Consider the following 18,413-nt stretch of genomic DNA (forward strand, 5'->3'; position numbering starts at 1 on the left):
GTTTTCTGCTTGCTGCCTCCCTGTGCTGTGAGCACTGCTGGGAGACCTTAGTGCAATGAGGGCTTTGCACACAGACTAGAAAACCAGTAGCTCTGTGTGTTTCCAGTGCAAGCAGTGGCTCACTCCAGCTGTACAGTGAGGATGATGCTGGTTAAAGTAAGAAAAAAGGGACAAATTGAGGGATTTTGGGAAAAGGAGTGCCTCGGGTGAGTAGTTTATTAAAACTTTTGTGGAGGGTACACTGTACTTCTCAGTTCACTTTTGAGTGAAGCAGAACAGAGAGAGCTGAACCATGACTCAGGTGGTTGTTGTTTTTCTGCGGGGAGCAGTGGAGCACTGAGCCTGTGAGGACAGTCCTGGGCAGCTCTGCTCACCTTGTGGAGTGTCTGTTCCCCTGTGTGTGAGGTGTCTGTGCGAGCTGTGCCTCAGAACGACAGGCACATCCCTCACACCAGAGTGCTACAGAAGCACTTTCTGTGAAAGCAAAAAGCATTTAGTAAATCTCTGGAAAAAGAGGGGATGAAACAGATTGAATTGATCCTGTTAAAAAACCTGTGCTTTGCCCTGCTCCTGTCTGGTTTGCTTCGGGGGTTTGTGTTTAGTTTTCTCCTAGAGAAAAGTTGTATTCAGCTCTGGACAGCAGCTTGGTTTGTGAGAGCACTGTGAAATGGCAGAAAGGGTCGGGGAGTGCTGCAGGCTCTTCTCGAGAGGCAGCCTGAGGAGAGGGAACAGAACTTCTCACGGTGAGATCACTGTGATGTTGGTAGATGTGTGACTGCAGATGGCAAAGAGCCTTGGTGGCAAACAGCTGCTGGTGTCAGGGCCCTTCGGCGCTGCCCGTGCTCTGCTGTGAGCCCTCCTTGTCCTGCGTGTGACAGCTCCTGCCAGTGTTCCCGGCACGTGGGGCTGCAGTGGGATTGGTGTTCCCCACGCGTGGCGTCTGGCCTGTGCAGGGAGCTGGGTGTGGGAGCTTGCTCTCCAGACCAGATGCTGGTGCACATTGCTGTAACACGTGTCTTTGACATTATTCCATAGCTTTGGTATAATGAGAAGGGATTCAGCTGCTGCGTTCGTGGCAGTGTGTGCTTTAGTACAGGTTGGGAGCAGGCTGCAGTGGTGGTGTCACAGAAAGGTCTGGAATGCAATGATGCTGGGCAGCGGTGGCTCTGAGTCAGGCCCGGCATCTCAGAGAGGGTGTGACAGAAGATGCAGGGAAAAACTACAGAAACTGTGGAGGGTGCGGAGGAAATGCTTAGAGAGGTGGCTCTGGAGCAGGTGCCAGGTGAGGTGAGCACAGGTGCCAGCCGCCCGGGGCTGTGCCCGGAGCAGAGCCCCTTCCTTCCCCAGCTGCCGCCCGGGGCTGTGCCCGGAGCAGAGCCCCTTCCTTCCCCAGCTGCCGCCCGGGGCTGTGCCCGGAGCAGAGCCCCTTCCTTCCCCAGCTGCCGCCCGGGGCTGTGCCCGGAGCAGAGCCCCTTCCTTCCCCCGCTGCCGCCCGGGGCTGTGCCCGGAGCAGAGCCCCTTCCTTCCCCAGCTGCCGCCCGGGGCTGTGCCCGGAGCAGAGCCCCTTCCTTCCCCAGCTGCCGCCCGGGGCTGTGCCCGGAGCAGAGCCCCTTCCTTCCCCAGCTGCCGCCCGGGGCTGTGCCCGGAGCAGAGCCCCTTCCTTCCCCAGCTGCCGCCGGCGGCTCCGGGCGTGGCGCGGAGTGCCCTGCGGGGGCCGTGACGGCCGCGGGGCGGCGCTGTGGGGAGGGGCGGGGCTGTCCCCTCACACCGCGGCTCCGCCCGCCCGGTTCCGTGTCGCTCCCGCCCCACCAGCGGCGCCGCCGCCTGTCCTGGCCTCCCGCCCTGGCGCAGGGGGTTGTTCCCTCTCCGCGAGGTTGTGTCGCTGTGGGGTCCCCTCGTGTGCTGTGTGTGCGCAGCTGGGCGGGACACGGGGACAGCGCCGGGGACGTGGCTACAGCCCTTTGTGCTGCTCCAGCTGCTGTTCCAGCAGCTATGAAAGGCCTGGCAGGAGAGGAGGGACCACTCGCCTTGGGAAGCAAACCCCGTCCCCTTCCTGATGCGTTACTGAAGTGCAGTCTTGCAGTGAGCCTTGAGACGCCTTCACCGGGAAGAAAAAAAAAAAAAGAGATACAAGTGTGTTGCAGGTGGTTAATGACGTCATCTCAGCAAGATCAGCTCCGCTGAAGAACCAGACCATCCGCAGCTGTGGCACAGGGTCACAGCCAGCGTGTCACAACATGACAGCTGTCAGTGCCGGGAAATGAGGAGCTGCTCTCATGAGGGGAAATGAACTTGGGTAGTGCTGTGTTTTTGAAAAGTTTTTGAAAAGAAGCAAGTGTGGTGCTTTGCAGGATTTTTACTTGGATGTGTGGAGCCAGAAGGCCCCTCCAGAGATGTCCCTGCCCAGGCCCAGCTCTGGCACCCCTCACACAAGTGCCACTGCAGGGCACAGCACTGCGCACACCTCTGTGGCCAGCTTGCACCAAAGCAACAATTTACTGAACTTCGAAGAACCAACTTGTAGAAACCACCCTGAACATTCCAGTGCTCTCGAGTGGCTGCTGTGCTATCACAGCCAATAATTCCTGCAGCAACAGCAGGTTGGAACTGGCCAGACCCCGGGGCCAGAGGGACAAGAGTTGAGGAGCAGGCACCTGCTGAACACCTGTGGGGGGATGGCTGGTCCCCAAAGGGAAGGGGAGTAGCAGCTGGGTGTGTCCAGAGCCTTGGCAGCCCCAGCTCAGGCCCTGTGGCCCCAGCCGCTAGAGTGCTGAGCACGGGGATGCCCCACAACACATCGGCTTCTTTTCGGGAAAAGCCCATTAAACTGTGCTTGGTGTGAATGGCCAAGTTTCAACACCCAGCAGAGCCCTGCTTTGCCCATGTCAGAGTGAACACAACTTGCGTTTGAAAAGAACTTTTATTTAAAATCAGCGATTATACAGACTTCCCCCGTCACCACTCACAGCACACGAGTGTCCCAGCACAAGGTCCCCGTGCCCTTGGGCGGCTCCACGCTGGGCACACTTGGGGCCAAGCTGGCTTACACCAGTCCCAATGATTCCATATGGAAACACAATGCATACAAAAGATCTGCTCCTTCACAGCTAACAGGCATTTCATTAACCTCAATCGATTTAGTTTTCTATTATTTCTAATGTAGCCAAACTTAAAATTTGTCTTCCATTAAGAAACCTGGAAAAAAGAAATCTTCCTTTAGCAACTGCGTGCACCAGCAGAGCAATTCCCACCACCTTTGTCACCACGCAGATAATGAAAGCCAGCAGGAGTCAGGGCCATCAGCAGGGAAATATGATCAATAGCAGCATTTTCCATGTGATCTCAAGTTACAGTCATCTACAGAGGAAGGAACTGTGATCACCCGTAGGGAAGCAGTTAAGTACTGGATCCATTGTTAAAAGAAATCGACTTGAAAGCAGGTTTTACCTTAAATAGGATTAAATATATATTGCAAGACACACCACACTCTGCTGGGGCGGCACATATAGAAGCAGAACTGCGGGTGGGGGGCAGAGCATCCCCCCCGCACCCAATATTCCCACACAACATTGTCAAATTTAAGACTATCACCACTTGTTGAAAGTTGTCCAAGAAGTATTTACAGCACAGGCACGGCCGGGAGAGGCTTGTGGAGCTACAGCTCCAGCCACGGTGCTCCCGCAGCCCGTGACGCTCCAGCACTGGGTCCTGCCAGGAGCAGCCGCAGCCCGGCCATGCCAGTTCATCACTACCCCACTACCCCTACACAGACAAGCATTTTGCGTGGATTAGGACAAAGCTACAGGCGGTGCCGTGGTGTGAGGATGAGTGCAAGCACTGCCACATGCTGCAGTGGGACTACCCTACGCACACACGGATGATGCACGGCGGGGACTGCGGAGCCGCGCGCAGAGAGGCTCCTCGGGAACATGCTGCACAGTCGGGCTCCAGCCACTACAAGAATCCTGGCTTCCAGCGTCAAATAAAGACCATTTCCAGCTATACAGCAGAGGGTGACACTGGTCTGGGACCGGTGTTCACAACAGATGTCAGTTCCTACGGACCTACGTCGCGTACAGTTCCACGTATTACAGAGACCAGGCTGGATCTTCAGCGAATAAGTAGGTCCACGACTGTAGATCAACAATAGACTTTTATTGCTTTATACATGTGGTGCTGTTCAAGGCACTGTGGCACGGGCTAGAAAACTCGGAATGACTCGTGAAGAGACCTGGAATGCGACACGGCCGGTGCCGCGCGCCGCTCCTCGGCAGCTGTCGCGGCGGCCGGGGCTGGCGGGCCATGGCCCGGGACCGGCCCCTCACATGCCCATCCGGATGCTCTGGATAATCTGGAAGATAGCTGCGAAAGAGCGGAGAGGAGAGCGCTCGCCGGGCAGCGCCCGCAGCGAGCTTGGGGCACCGCCGGGGCCGGGAGGGGCAGCGCAGCGTCCCGAGCCGCCCCCGGGGCCCGCAGCCGCCACCGGACCCCCCTCCCGCCCGCGCGGCCGCTCACCTGATCCGCAGACCACGAAGATGAACAGCGCCAGCAGCCAGGGCCCGACCGACGCCTTCTCCTCCGGGGCCGTTCTCTGAGAGCACAGACAGCACCGCCGTCAGCGCGGCGCACCCGGCCCCGCCACCCCCGCCCGTGCCCGTGCCCGCCCGGCTCGGCCCCGCGCACCGAAGTCTTGGCGACGTTCCCTCGCTGAGTGATGTTCTTGCTGTGCTTCTCGTTGGCCATGCGGATGCGCTGCTTGGCCACCATGTCCGCGCTCGGCCCGGTCCGGCCCGGCCGCCGCTGCCGCGTCAGCACCGCGCGCGCCGCACGCCGGGAGCGCGCCGGGGGCGGGGCCCGCGCGCACCAACCCGCGCACGCGCCCCCGCGCCCCGCCCCGTCCGTTAACGTGGCGCGTGCTGCGGCCGCCGCGCCGCCGCTGACCCGGAACCGGAACCGCCTTCCTACCGAGCGCCCCAAGATGGCGCCGCCCACGCCGCTGCTCGCAGGTGCGTTGGGCACGGGCTGCGCCGGGGCCGGGGCCGGTGCGCGGGAGGCGAGTGCGGAGTTGGGCTGGGATGACCCTCTGCCCGTCGGCGTCCGCCACGCATCCCCTCTCCAGCGTGCGCTGCCGCGGCGTGGCCGAGCCCGGCCCCGGCCTTGTACCTCTTGCCGGTGCCGCTCCTGGCACTGGTGAGGACTCACTGCGCCCTGTGCTTGCTGGGCCTGGGGCCGGGGCGCGGCCGGACCCTCCTCTGGGGTGCCGCTTCCCACCCTAGCCCCTCGCCCGAGCAGCCGCCCCCCGCCGGTCTTGCTGCTCTTCGTGCTCTCAGAGAACGACGTTCTCGAGGCGGCGTGTCGGGGGTTCGTTCTGCAGCCGCGGGTGATTTACTGGCGGTGGTCCCGGGGAGCGTTCGCAGGGCCTGGCGCGGTGTGTGGGGAGCGCAGCCCCGTCCCGCCGCCCCGGGCGCTGAGCAGCCGGAGCGGCCCCAGCACGGCAGCGAGCAGCTCCCGGGAGCTCGGAGACCGCTGACGGCTCCGCTGTGGTTTGTGGGCTTTGCACTGCCATTCGTGAAGCTCCTTCCAAGAGTCAAGTTCCTTTTCAGTATCTCACTGTTTAAACTGTCCTTAACACAAAGGATGTATATTCTCCTTTTTTGTATTTGTAAGCTTTAAACACCAGTCCGTTTCCCCTCACTCGGGTCTGTGGGGGCTCCAGTTGTTCAGGGTAGATTTTGGGCTGCTCGCTACTGTCTGTAACCTGTTGTGGGGTGCCTGACAGAGGAGCTGGAGGACAGGCTCCAGGCCGTGCTGCACAGCTCGTGGGGTCATACTTAAGGTGTGTTAAAAGGTTCCCTTGGGGTTTCTCAGGGGTGTGGTGCACATGAACCCTCGGAAATTGCATTTATTTATGAGAAAAACTGTTTTACTCTGGAACTGGGGTGTAGGCTGCCCAGAGGGTCTGGATCTCCATCCTGGGGGATTTTTGCCTCCCGGCTGGACACAACCTGACAGAGGGTGTTGCTGGAGCAGGGGTGGGGTGGGAACTCCAGGTCTCAGGTATGTTCTGTAATTCTCTTACAGCAAGCATGGGAAACTGTGTGCATGTCTCAGGCTTCAAAAAATAGAAAACATCTGTTTTGGACAATTTTCTGCACTTGAAATGAGTTATTTGTTTCCTCTTGCAGTGAGAGGGTCCGAAGGGCTGTATATGGTGAATGGGCCCCCCAGTTTCACAGAGAGTGCGGCATTTCAAAGGTACTGGTGTCACTGGCACAAAAGAAATAATTTTCTAAAAAGGGAAAGAAGACTCGGGCATTGAAAAATGCATGAATATAAGTGAATTCAGAACACTGATGGTTTGGAAGGCTTCGTGCTTGCCTGAGCTCTCACTGCCAGGTGACAGTCCCTAAACAGGGGTAGCAGGGACTGCACTATGACACAGGGCTCCTCAGGAGCACAGCAGAAAAGTTTTTGTGTTCCTTTTTGTTTTTCGTACAAAATTCTTAATTATGACACTATTGAATACTCATGTGCATTTCTTATTTCTTTAGGGACTCTGGAAAAAACTGCAAAGCTGTTGCTTTTAGCAAGGATGGCTCCCTCTTTGCCTGGTGCAATGGAGAAAAGTGGGTGCATTTTGTGATCTTCAACTTTTATGAAATAAACTGGATCAGTTATGCCCTGTTTACTCTTGTCTGTGTAAAGGCGATTGCTGTTAATGCAAGTGTTTGCATATACACTTTAAATGCAGTTTATTTTTGCATCAGTGGCTTTGTTTCTTTACTATCAGATGAAATATTTGCTGTTCTCCTGTTTATACTGCACCCATTCCCGTGCAGTCTGGATATTCTTTCTTTCTTTGGTTGTTTTTTTTGTTCATGATTCCCAGTACCTGGTCTCTGGGATTAATCTGTTAGTAAAGTCCACAGAAAATAATGAATCTAGGCACTTTATGAACATGACTTTATGAACATGAAACATCTGTTTTATAGATCAGGTGCATGATAAAGTTCACTCTTTTGTTTGGAGCTTATGTATTGCAGACAAAAATATGTGTTATGTTTTGGCCAGTGGTTGCTTTCTTGGTTTGTGTCACATATGGGTGTCTGGTTTTAAAATGCGGTCTTGGAAAAAATGAGTAAAAACAAGAGGGGAAAAAAGCTCTTCTAATTTTGTTACATTGGCCAAATTTGGGGCAGATCTAGAAGAGTTGAATATTGGAACAGTTCCCTCAGCTAGTAATTAACTACTGAAAGCATGTTTTATTGAAATAGTATATTTTGGTTCCAGAGTAAATGTTGTTAATGTCACCAGAGCTGAGTTGCTGCGTTCCTTTGATCTCCCAAAGACAGTTTGCCTTGAATTCTCGCCAAAGAATAATGTTCTGGCAACGTGGCAAGCCTATGCGAGTGAGTATTGTAGCAGCTGGGGAAGCACTGGGTTTGTGCATGTCTTAACCCATGTCTGGCTTAGTAGCCATTCCAGCACCTGACTAGTCTCTGTAGCATATTTATTGGCTCAATGAGCAGTACAGAAAGAGTGCAGAAAGTTCTGTGGCCAGTCAGGATCACAGTGGAGGAGGGAAGGATGCCATTGTCCGAGAGCAGCTGGTGTTGGCCATCCTTGCAAGCCCTCTGTCAGAGTGCATGTGCTCATTGTTGCTCTGTCAGTAAATCACGTTTGCTAAATTTTGGGAAGTGGTTGTGGTGCAGTGTGTGGACAACGTGCTGTGCAGGCAACCTGTGTTCATGGGTCGGCAAGGGAGGTTGTATGATGTCTTGGAGTAGTCGTGTCCTTCCCTGGGCCCCACGACTGCAGAGTTCTCCATGTCCAGAGCTTTATTCCCTCCTCTGCCTCCTTGGGGGGTTTGAGTTCTTGACTGAGAGCTCCAGTCCTGTCTGAGCTGCAGATGGTGTAAATGCTGCCTCGAGGGGGGAAGACGTGGGCAAGGGCTGGGCCTTGGGAACTGGCCAAGCTGTAGGGAAACTAGAAACTGGGACAGGCCGTGGGATGAGAGAAGGCAGCACAACCCAGGTGTTCTGGGTCTGCCATAAATCACGGACAGCAATAGGCAGGCTGTGCTATCCAGGGTGAAGAGGAGGGTACAGAGAGTTTAAAAGTGGCAGAACCATTCTGCATGGCTTGCAGAGAGATCTGCAATTGCAGTGGAATGAACAAAATCATCACCTCATTCCTGTGAGAGCAAAATACTGGAGTGGAGAGCATGCCTCCGTTGTTTGCCATGAGGATGGTTTTTTGTTTGTATTAAAAAGCTGTGCAGGTGTTGGTGCTTGCAGCCTTGCAGTGGGCAGTAAAAGCCCTACACCTCCAAATGTGAGTTCTTTCTGCAAACAGACCGAGGTTAATAGGTATAGCAATCAGCATTCATGGGTTTGGTCCCTCAGGGACAAAAGCTGCATGCTTGCAAGAAGTTGGTGCATGTTAGGGTGCTAGCAGAAGCATGAGGTGGGATGTTGCAGTGAAGCAGATTTAATCTTCTGAGACCACTATGTTTTCTTGCAGCGGCTAAGGATGGCACAGCAGGGGTGCCCAACCTGCAGCTCCATGATCTGAAAACTGGAAAATGTTTAAAATCTTTTATCCAGAAAAAGATGCAGAACTGGTAAATAACCCTTCCAGATGCTAATTGTTTGCAAAGAAATGTGGTTTCCAAAATCTGATCCAGGTAAATGGAGCTGTTAATGTGGTGTTGGCTTTCAAACGAGCGCCTGCTAAGTGAAAGCCAGAGTCTGTGCTTGTGAGTGTCTGTATGAAGTTCATTGTAAATTCAGTCTCACTTTGCACCACAGAGAAAAGCTGGGCAGACTATAATTAACTCATCTTTTGTATTTTTTGCTATGCAGATGTCATTTGTCCACATTAAACATATCATGTTTGAAATTGTTGGGTTTTAAAAATGGAGGGGAAAAACAATCCTGGAGTGCTAATGATGAGCATCATTTGGTATTTCTGACTTTCCCCTTAAATTGCAGGTGTCCTTGCTGGGCAGATGATGAAAGCATTTGTGCCAGGAATGTGAACAATGAAGTGCACTTCTTTGAAAACAACAACTTCAGTACGCGAGTATTTCTGTACATTTCATTCGATCTATAAATGCTGCTTCTTCTGAGGGGTGGTTTTTGTTTTCAGGTTTTTCTCTGTTTCTTCTTTTGTTTGCTTTTTATTTTAAATATTACCTACATTCTTTTGCCTACATATTTCAGTTTGGAATTCAGAATCATTATGCTTTAATGAAGTGTGTTTTCACTTATTAATCTTTTCACTGAGTTACGTGGTATGAAATGCATCTGATTCTAAATTAAAGAGGCTTGATTCTATATTGTTTCTCATTTAATGAGAAACTGTCAGTAGAAAATTGTCAGTAGAAAACATGATCTGTGATTACTTCTTTGGGTTGTGCATATTCTGTTAATAGACTGTTAAAAATGGCTCATTAAAAAAATGATGGTGAAAATGAAATAGTGAAGCCTGAAAATTTTTACCAAGGAGATTTACTACTGGTGGTAGAATATCTGCAGTCAGTAGATGTTGAAAAGGGAAAGGGGAACACAAAAGCAGAAAGATAAAAATTAATTAGAACAAAAATGTAAATTAAAGAAAACTGAGGGGAGAGCAGCAGTGTGTGGTTTTAATTTAGCACTCTTTGTTTTAAATATAAAGCTGGTACAGGAATTAGGACTATGAGAGATTCAGTTTTCTGAAAATTAGCCCTGCTGATGTTAACCGAGCTGTGGGAAGCCAGGAGTGTCAGCCTCAGCGGGACATCTGCTGGCAGTGCACATTCCTGGCCGCAGTGAAGCTGTGGAGTGGTGCTGTTCCAGCAGTTGTTTGTGGGAAGGGGCAGTGTTGAGCCCAGAGCAGACCTCTTGAATGCTTCCTGCTGGGAAGAGTCATCCCGGGAAGGTGTGACGGGGGAGCCCCTGCCTCTGTGTAGTGGCACCTGAATGTCACTGAAGCCAGCACACATAGGGTGAAGGATATCGGCTTCAAACACAAGCTGTATTCACCTTGGGTTCAGAGGCTTCCTTTGCTTTTTGAGCTTCCAAATACTCAGTGCTTGGTTTCAAACATAGGCTTGATTCAAGTTGGTTTTGTAGATAAAATGATGTGGTGAAATGGGAAAGTAATGGATGTTTACTTAGAAAAAGAGATCCTTTATGATTAGCTTTACTAATGTGTGTTATCTACGATAAAGGCCCATAGAAGGGTGTGGTTAGGTCATCCAGATATCTTGGTGTGTCATTAACATCACATGTCTGTGGCCTCTTTCTTGGCAGATACCATTGGAAATAAACTGCATTTGCAGAAGGTCAGTGATTTCGTGTTGTCCCCAGGAGCACAGCCAACCAAGGTACTTCTGATCCAATCTTTTTCTTGGTTTTCTTAAAAAAAAAAAAAAAGACTGTGATTTTAGTACAATGTACTGGTAGTAACTCTGCCCTGTGCTAGCAAGGCTTTAACCTGCAGTGAAATCTCGTGGCTGTTTCAGGTTGCTGTGTATGTCCCGGGCAGCAAAGGCGCTCCATCCTTTGTCAGGCTCTACCAGTACCCCAACTTTGGGGGCCCACAGTCGGCACTAGCCAACAAAAGCTTCTTCAAAGCTGACAAGGTGACAATGCTATGGAACAAAAAAGGTATAACAGCTGTGCACTGAAACTTTTATATTGTGCCCGGTTTGAATTGACTTACTTTGTTTACTGTGTGGTATTTGCGTTTAATTTGCATATGCAGATAAATCCCGAGGGCAGCCATTAATGCCTTGCTGAGGTGCATTTCTGCACACCCTGAAGTGCTCAGCACTTTCCTGTGACTTCCATGAGTTTGTATGTTGTAATTGAAAATATTCTATACATGCTGGTAAATTTTGCAGTTGAATTCCTGTATAATTTTGCATTCTGTGTCAACAATGTATTTAGATTTTAAACATAAGAACAGTTCATGTGGTGGTATAATCTTAATCTGTAGAATGGTATGTGTGTCTGTGTATCACAGCTGGAATGAGCTGACAGGCCTCTGTGCTTTGCTGTTAGTTAGCAATGAGCTGTTTCAGAATGATTTTGTACAAATCATTTTACTTCAACCTGCATAGTTTGAAATACAAGGAAGGTGTTACACACATGTAGAAATGATGCATGGGGACTGTGAGAGACTGGAAAGATTGATATCTCAAGACATTTTGGGGTGCATGTGTGTTGGGGAAGGGGCAGGTTGGGCCTTGTCCTGGTGACACAGTGCCCTGCTCCACACCCCCAACAAAATCACAGCTTCAGATAACAGATGTGCATACAGAAGATGTTGATGAAGTGTTTTATTCAAGGACTGATCAGGATGTTTGGTTTCTGCCTTAGCTTAATTTTTTTTTTTTGTAGCTGCAAAGGATGTTCACTTGCTTGTGATCTAACAGTGAATTACTAGACTGAGCTTACACGTTCCATCTGAGAAAGGAAGGTATTTAGTCCTTTTGGGTTAGCATTTAGGAAAAACTCAGTTCAAAAGGAAATGATACCAGCACTACTACCCAAGCAACCAGTAGGAATTCATAGTGGGGCTGATTTTGCTTTGTGTGTGGTGTTTTGTGCAATGGCTGATGTGGTTTTCAGTAGCTGTGCTGCACTAACTGTGATGTTCACAGCCACGGCAGTGCTGGTGATCGCCAGCACTGAGGTGGACAAAACCGGAGCGTCGTACTACGGCGAGCAGACCCTGCACTACCTGGCCACCAACGGGGAGAGTGCCGTCGTGCAGCTCCGTGAGTACCTGCTGTGCTCTGCTGTGCTCTGCTCTGCTCTGCTCTGCTCTGCTGCCTGCCCGGAGCTGCTGCTCCGCGCTCTGCTGCATCGTGGTGGGGTTGTTAGTAATGAAGTGATCTTTGAAACAAAATCCTTTTAACAAAAAATCCTTCACCACTTTTTTTTTTTTAACCTCTGCAGGAAGATGATGCTTTTTATGTCAGTGGCAGAGAGTACATACCTCCAGTTAATACATACTGATAATTTGCTTAGGAAGGTGTTTAAGTGCACAGGGAGGGAACTGTGCTTGTTTGCTGAGGAGACACCTGGACAATGGAGCAAGGTTGATGTCTGAGAATCTGTAATGGGCAGGAAAGTCTGTCACCAAACAGAATAACCCTATGTGCACTTTTACACGTGCAAGATACTCTTACACAGCAAACCAGGGCAGAGTAATTTTTTAAAATCTGTTAAAAAATAGAAGTTCTTTATTTTGTATTGTAAAATTGGAAGTGTTCTGAGACATAAAAATGACATATTGGAGAGCAGCAGATGAATGTACTTAATTCCAGTGTTTGGTTTGAACTGGAAGTCCATGTCTTAACTTTACCTGTGGGGGCCTTTTTTCCTTCTCTCAAGCTGTTGCTATTGTGTGCAACATTTGCCCTGTTTGGGATTGTAGAACGTGGTTTGTTGGGAATGCTTGGGAGCACTGGGGATGGGGTGGCATGGACTATCTTTGTTGGGGGTACTGTGAATATAATTTCTCTCCCATACTAGTGCTAAATGGGAACATCTCCAGTTTTCCTTCCACAGCAAAACTTGTAGATGAATACTGTGCCCTATTTCCCCTTGATGGTAACTTCACTGGGGAAGGAGAATTGGGGTTATTACTCAGTATATAGAATATCTTTGGGAGCAGTTTCCTGGCTTGAGAACACTACTTGTTTAACTACATACTTACTAAAACCTTCTTTATTTCTACCACATCTGTATTTAACAGAAAGTTTATCATAACTTTTCATTTAATTTACCTATTCCTTTTCATGGAAAAGCCCAAAGTGATGTCTGTTTTGTAAAAGTCCTTTTTCCAACAAAAGTAAGTGGTGGGCACTTGGAGTGAGGGGTGCCTCATGCCCTGTGGAGTTTGATCTTTTTTGAAGTGCAGTTTTGAGGCTTTTTTCCACACTGGCATTTGCAGAGGGCTTTTCATTTCTAAGATGTGGTGCTGCTGCAGGCTCTGGCAGAGCTGTGAAACCCACATGGAGCTGCCTTCATGTCTCCAGCCACTGCTGTCAACAGATGTCATTTTCTGTCACATCTCTGTATCTGAGCTGCATGGGGTTAGTGTCACTGAAAAGGTTTCAAAGGGGAACACACAGTGTGGTTATACATCCTCGTTTCTAAAGCCAGTGAGTCTTCAGAGTGACAACAGGCATGAACCATTTAACTCAGTTTGAGCATTTTGAGTCAACTCTGGGTTTAAGGTCTTGATAATGCACTTAGCATTTATCTGAACTATAGGTAAAGATACCCTGATGATGAAAAGTTATAATGGCCTGTGGTTTGTATTTACCTCTGGATATTTTACCTGAGTTTTCATCACTAATTCATCATTCTTCTTTGTCTCCTAATGTTCCAAACCCCAGGATAGCTTCTAACAGTACCAAGTTTTGATCATTATGTGTCAAGCCATTTTTGTGTGCTCACTCACATTAAAGTCTGACTTAGAAAATATTGTGCATGGGCATGGTCCAAAGACAACTCAGGTCACTATTGCTTACTTCTACAAAGCTGAACTACACAATATTTCTTAGATTAAAAAAAAGAGAAACTATTATCCAGCTGGTATAAAACTCCTGTTTTCGCAGGTTTCCAGTGGGACAGTTTGAGAAGGTCCTGAGGTCATACTAGAGGAAAAAAATAATGGATTTTTTTTACATGTCAAGCTATGCTTACTGTTAAAGTGCTGGTGCTGACCCTACAGAGGTAATTTGGAATGGCTGCAGTTATTGTTGCAAACTGTAACTAAAGTTATCAGAAGATACAAGGTTGTTTTTCCTTCTGTTGTTAGCAGAATTAATTTTCACTGTCAATAATTAGAATGCAGCATTTTAGCAAAGCATGAAGAATTGCTACAGATTTTATTGGCTTGCACTGAAAAAATGCAATCTCCCAACAGCTGCATGTTTTTCCTTTTCCTTTAGCAAAAAATGGCCCTATTTATGATGTTGCCTGGAACCCCAATTCTGTCGAGTTCTGTGCTGTGTATGGTTTCATGCCTGCCAAAGCCACAGTTTTTAACCTGAAATGTGACCCGGTGTTTGATTTTGGCACCGGGCCTCGCAACGCTGCCTACTATAGCCCCCACGGACACATCCTAGTGCTGGCAGGGTTTGGAAACCTCAGGGGACAGATGGAAGTGTGGGACGTTAAAAACTACAAACTCATTTCCAAACCAGTGGCCTCGGATTCCACATACTTTGCTTGGTGTCCCGATGGGGAGCACATTGTGACAGCCACGTGTGCTCCACGGCTCCGGGTCAGCAACGGATACAAGATATGGCACTACACAGGCTCTGTGTTACACTCCTATGAGGTCCCAGCTGATGAGGAAATGTGGCAAGTGTTCTGGCAGCCCTTCCTGGATGGGGTGTTCCCAGAGAAAGCAGTGAAATACCAGGCAGTTCCCAGCGAACTGCCCAGCGCTGAGCCGAAGCCCGCGCAGGCATACAGACCTCCTGCCCTGAGGAACAAGCCCGTGACAAGCTCCAAGCTTGTGAGTAGCAGCGTCGTGTGGGAACTGAGCTCTTGTCTCACGTCTGTTTAGAGCTTGGCCTTGCATGTGTGTGTTTTTGAGGAGGAACATGGGAAGAGTAATCAGGTTGACAGCACTGTGGGGGTTTGGAGGGGTTTTGGTAACCTTGTTTGGCACTTTGTTCATGGTTTGCAAGAATGTATACTAGAAAACTCCCATCTCTTTGGCCCAGATACTGTCCTTTCACAAAGCATTTGCAAGCTTTTATAATGCTCTTTGCAACATGCACTGAAACACTAAACTCCAAGTGTGGCTTCTTGTGAAACTGGGCGCTCTGGATAGGACAGAAGCCTCTGATCTGGGTGACCTGACTCGCCAGTTCTGAGCCCAACCACTCTGAGGCTTGACTGGCCTCCCAACAGCCATTCTTTCTTGTTTGTTTTGGTTTGTTGGTTTTGTTTTTTTTTTTTTTAATAAGGTAAATTTACTTATTAGAAAGAGATTGGATCATTTAGCAAGTCAGCTGCAGCTTAAACATATTTCAGTAGAGTGACCTACTTGTATAATTAGTTTCTTCCTGCAAGTTTTCAAAGTAGGCTGAGTAGCAACTAATTCCATTTAACAGCTGCACCCTTGATGTTTGAGTCCTGGGAGCTTTGATTTTGAGCCCGGTGCTTTTGCAGGAGACTCAGCCTGTGAGCAGTCTGTTAGCCATGCTAAGGGCTGCTCTTGCAAACCACCCATAAACGGAGTAGGGAAAAGGTGCATTCAGTAAAATAATTCTGTTTACTTATATGGGCAAAAAATCTTGTCACATGCATTAAAACAATACATGCATTAAAACAATGTTGCCACAGTTAAGAGTTATCTTAAAACTGAACAACCCCCCTTCTCAGCCCCACTGCCCCTCAAGAACCCCCCATCTCCCCTCCCAGCACTCAGCCTTCCTCTCTGGTCATCAGGAGTTTGAGTTAAAAAGCTGTCAACAACAGCAAAATGCCAATCTGCAGTCATTTTGTGCTGGATTATTTCTCTTGGATTTTATTTCCTTCCTGAGATAGAAAACATAATGATTTTGCTTTTTATCAGAAGTCTATGAAATCATTAGGACACACAAGGTAGTCCTATCCAAACTCAAGCGGATGAGTTTGAAACCTTTGTCGCACTTCTTTGGCTATTCCAAGGAGCACATACTTTCTCCCCCACTTCTTTTCTTTCTTTTTTCCTTTTTCTTTCTGGTTCATCTTTGCATATGATGTTGTCTTAGGTAGATTTTGGGTTTTCTGTGCCAACATGGAATATGGGGTTTTAACCATTTTGCATATCCTGCAGCATGAGGATGAGCCACCCCAGAACATGAAACCCCAGCTGGGAGGTGGTGATAAGCCACTCTCTAAAACAGCTCTCAAAAATCAGAGGAAACATGAAGCAAAGAAAGCTGCTAAACAGGTACTGCAAAAGTCATTCTTATAAGGATAATGTAAACTAGTTAATTACTTTTCCCAAAGGGCAGTGGTCAGTCTCAGAGCAGTGACTTGTGCACTGAGAGCCCTCTATGCTTCTTGTATGTGCAACAATGTGGGAAAGCCAGCAGAGTTTAACCACAGTAAAAAAAAAGGATGATTTAAAAGTAACAGCTTGGGTGAGTTGCTGCCAATGTTAGCTGAAATCAGTGTGGAGACAAAGTAATTCTGACTTTTCACTTTCTGCAGAGTGTGTTTTGGTGTTAGATGTGAGGTAAGAATAGGCTGGGTGCTGTGATGTGTTCCCAGCAGGTCAGGGCTGAGGTGTGTTTATAGAGCAGACCATAGACAGCCTGTCTGTCACTTCTTGACTTGCTATTCTTTGACTAGGTATATAAAAGTCAGCCTTCCAATTTTCACAATTTCTGTAAATGCTATTTTAAAAAATTTCCAGCACTGGTTTTGAGCCCTTTCTTTTGCTTCAGAGGCAATGATCCAGTGTGCTTTGTAAAATATTTGTGTATGTGTTTGGCATATCAACCTTAAGCTGATTTTGCACTGCTGTGTGTGGTTGGGATCTTGAGGAAGTAGAAATTAAAGAAGAAACATTTTTAGCTGTTTCGGATAAGCCTTTGTCCGTGGAAAGCAGATGGACAGATAATGCAGTATCTCAGAGCAAGTCATGCCCAGATTTTGGAATACACCAGCAAACTGGGGAAAGAAATATTAAATGGATCCTCTTAAAGTGATTAAAGACATTTTTCATTCTCTTTGTAGCCAAAGGTGTTTTCTAGATTGTGTTTATGTGTCTCTAGGAGGCCAAAGCTGATATAAACCAAGGCCCTGCCCAGGTCAAAACCCCACAGAATGCCCTGCAGAATGCTGTGCCTGCCATGACCACGGGAGATCCTGAAGTGGACAAGAAGATAAAGAATTTGAAAAAGGTGAGGGGATTCTTTTTCTGGCAGACAAGAGATTTCTCCAAGAGCTGGTCGATAAGACTCAGAGCGAGTGTAAGATGAGCTGAGCTCAGGAGGATGCATTTACATTCACAGTAATGCCCTGAATTTGTACAACCTCCCTTTGCCCTCCCACCCCGTGCAGCAGTGGAGGCCATCATATGCCAGGGTTCCTGAAGGTACCATCAGAGGTGGCTGTACAGGGAGAGTTTTTAAAACTAAGCCTCAGGCTCCGACCAGCAGTGCTGTGCAGGTGCAGCCAGTCCCCAGCTGAGGGTCAGGGGTGCACTGGCAGATGCTGGTGCTCAGACAGGAGCTCTGTGGATTCCATGGTTGTTGGGACCTGGCTCTGGCAAGGGAACAGTGCCTTGTGGTTTGCCTTGTGGTGTGAGTGCAAAGTTTACTGCCAGTCTTGGAAATACTTGGATTAAATAATTCCAGAATGGAAATTGTTTAGTTCTGGCTAGAGAATCTTTCCCTTTTCTCTTGGGTGGCTTCTGCTGTTCATAGTGTCTGGATTAATATTCCAGGCTTTCTGAGGCAAGTGTGTAGTGAAGAGGGACAGTGATGTAAGTAATTTGGAGTAATTTCCAAGTTTGGATCTAGCCCTTCAGTGAGACAATGCATGGTGGTTTTTTCAGAGATGAAGAGGTACTACTGCTGTTCTCAGGGTTTTGTTCATGAAAGAGCTGTCTATTATGGGTGGGAAGTTCTTGGCTGAGAATCTTGAGATGTTTAAGGGAATTTGCCTTCCATAGAGATCTGCTTCCAGGCACATCAGGCAATTGCAAGGGTAGCAACTACTAAGATTTTTTTTTTCTGTTCTTGTTTCACCAATATTTTTGTGTTAGAGTGGCTTTTTGTTTTCGGTTGTGTTTTTTCCCAGAAACTAAAGGCAATTGAGCAGCTGAAGGAACAGGCAGCTGCTGGCAAACAGCTGGAGAAGAATCAGGTATGGTTGAGATCTGTACAGTTTATTCCAGGTTCATTTTACAATAAGCTACATCTGTGACACTTTATGCTTTTATGTCCTAGGTGGAGAAGATTCAGAAAGAAGGTGCTCTCCTTAAGGAACTGGAAGACCTAGAACTGGGTGTCTAAATCTTCCTTGAGCTCCAGTGTGGTGCTAACACAACATTCATGCAAAATGTAGTTTATTAAACATTTCAGCAAATGACCAAGGATGTGAAAGCCCACAGATTTGCTGCTCATTTGCCAGTAAAAAAGTTTTCCTAAAGATTCGTGCCATGTGAAGCTGTAAGCAAGTAATGAAATCCATCAGCCAGTTCTGCTGGTGTTTCGATGAGAAATGAGCTCCTTTTCTGAGAACGTACTGCCTAAACCAGATTGTTTTTCCTTATTTGGGTGGGAGAAGGGAAGGCGATAAAAGCATTTGATAGCTTTATTATATTTAAGAAGAGAAGCGATCTTTATGCAATAACGGAATGTAGATAAAAATAAAGAGCATTTAATGTCACGGAGA

The 18,413-nt window shown here is 48.3% G+C and overlaps 2 protein-coding genes across 3 annotated transcripts; one reads left to right on the forward strand and one right to left on the reverse strand.

The window, feature by feature from the left end:
* Positions 1–2,901: 2,901 nt before the first annotated feature.
* On the reverse strand, positions 2,902–4,851 carry SERP1 (stress associated endoplasmic reticulum protein 1). Its single transcript, XM_085068839.1, has 3 exons — positions 4,684–4,851; positions 4,516–4,591; positions 2,902–4,362 (listed from the first exon to the last, which is right to left on the reverse strand). Exons 1-3 carry the CDS (start codon positions 4,765–4,767, stop codon positions 4,322–4,324), a joined length of 201 nt encoding a protein of 66 aa, XP_084924965.1. The 5' UTR covers positions 4,768–4,851; the 3' UTR covers positions 2,902–4,321.
* Positions 4,852–4,877: 26 nt separating this feature from the next.
* Positions 4,878–18,403, forward strand: EIF2A (eukaryotic translation initiation factor 2A). Of its 2 annotated transcripts, XM_085068830.1 has the most exons (14): positions 4,878–5,006; positions 6,186–6,255; positions 6,552–6,626; positions 7,291–7,409; positions 8,524–8,623; positions 8,994–9,076; positions 10,299–10,372; positions 10,511–10,655; positions 11,654–11,770; positions 13,958–14,529; positions 15,841–15,957; positions 16,787–16,915; positions 17,817–17,882; positions 17,966–18,403. In XM_085068830.1, exons 1-14 carry the CDS (start codon positions 4,979–4,981, stop codon positions 18,029–18,031), a joined length of 1,761 nt encoding a protein of 586 aa, XP_084924956.1. In that variant the 5' UTR covers positions 4,878–4,978; the 3' UTR covers positions 18,032–18,403. The 2 variants fall into 2 exon arrangements, with proteins under 2 accessions (XP_084924956.1, XP_084924957.1); XM_085068831.1 differs by lacking the exon at positions 11,654–11,770.
* The last annotated feature ends 10 nt before the right edge of the window (positions 18,404–18,413 follow it).

Source organism: Lichenostomus cassidix, chromosome 9, assembly GCF_008360975.1.
Source record: "Lichenostomus cassidix isolate B80296 chromosome 9, HeHo_3.0, whole genome shotgun sequence".
NCBI classification, from domain to species: domain Eukaryota; kingdom Metazoa; phylum Chordata; class Aves; order Passeriformes; family Meliphagidae; genus Lichenostomus; species Lichenostomus cassidix.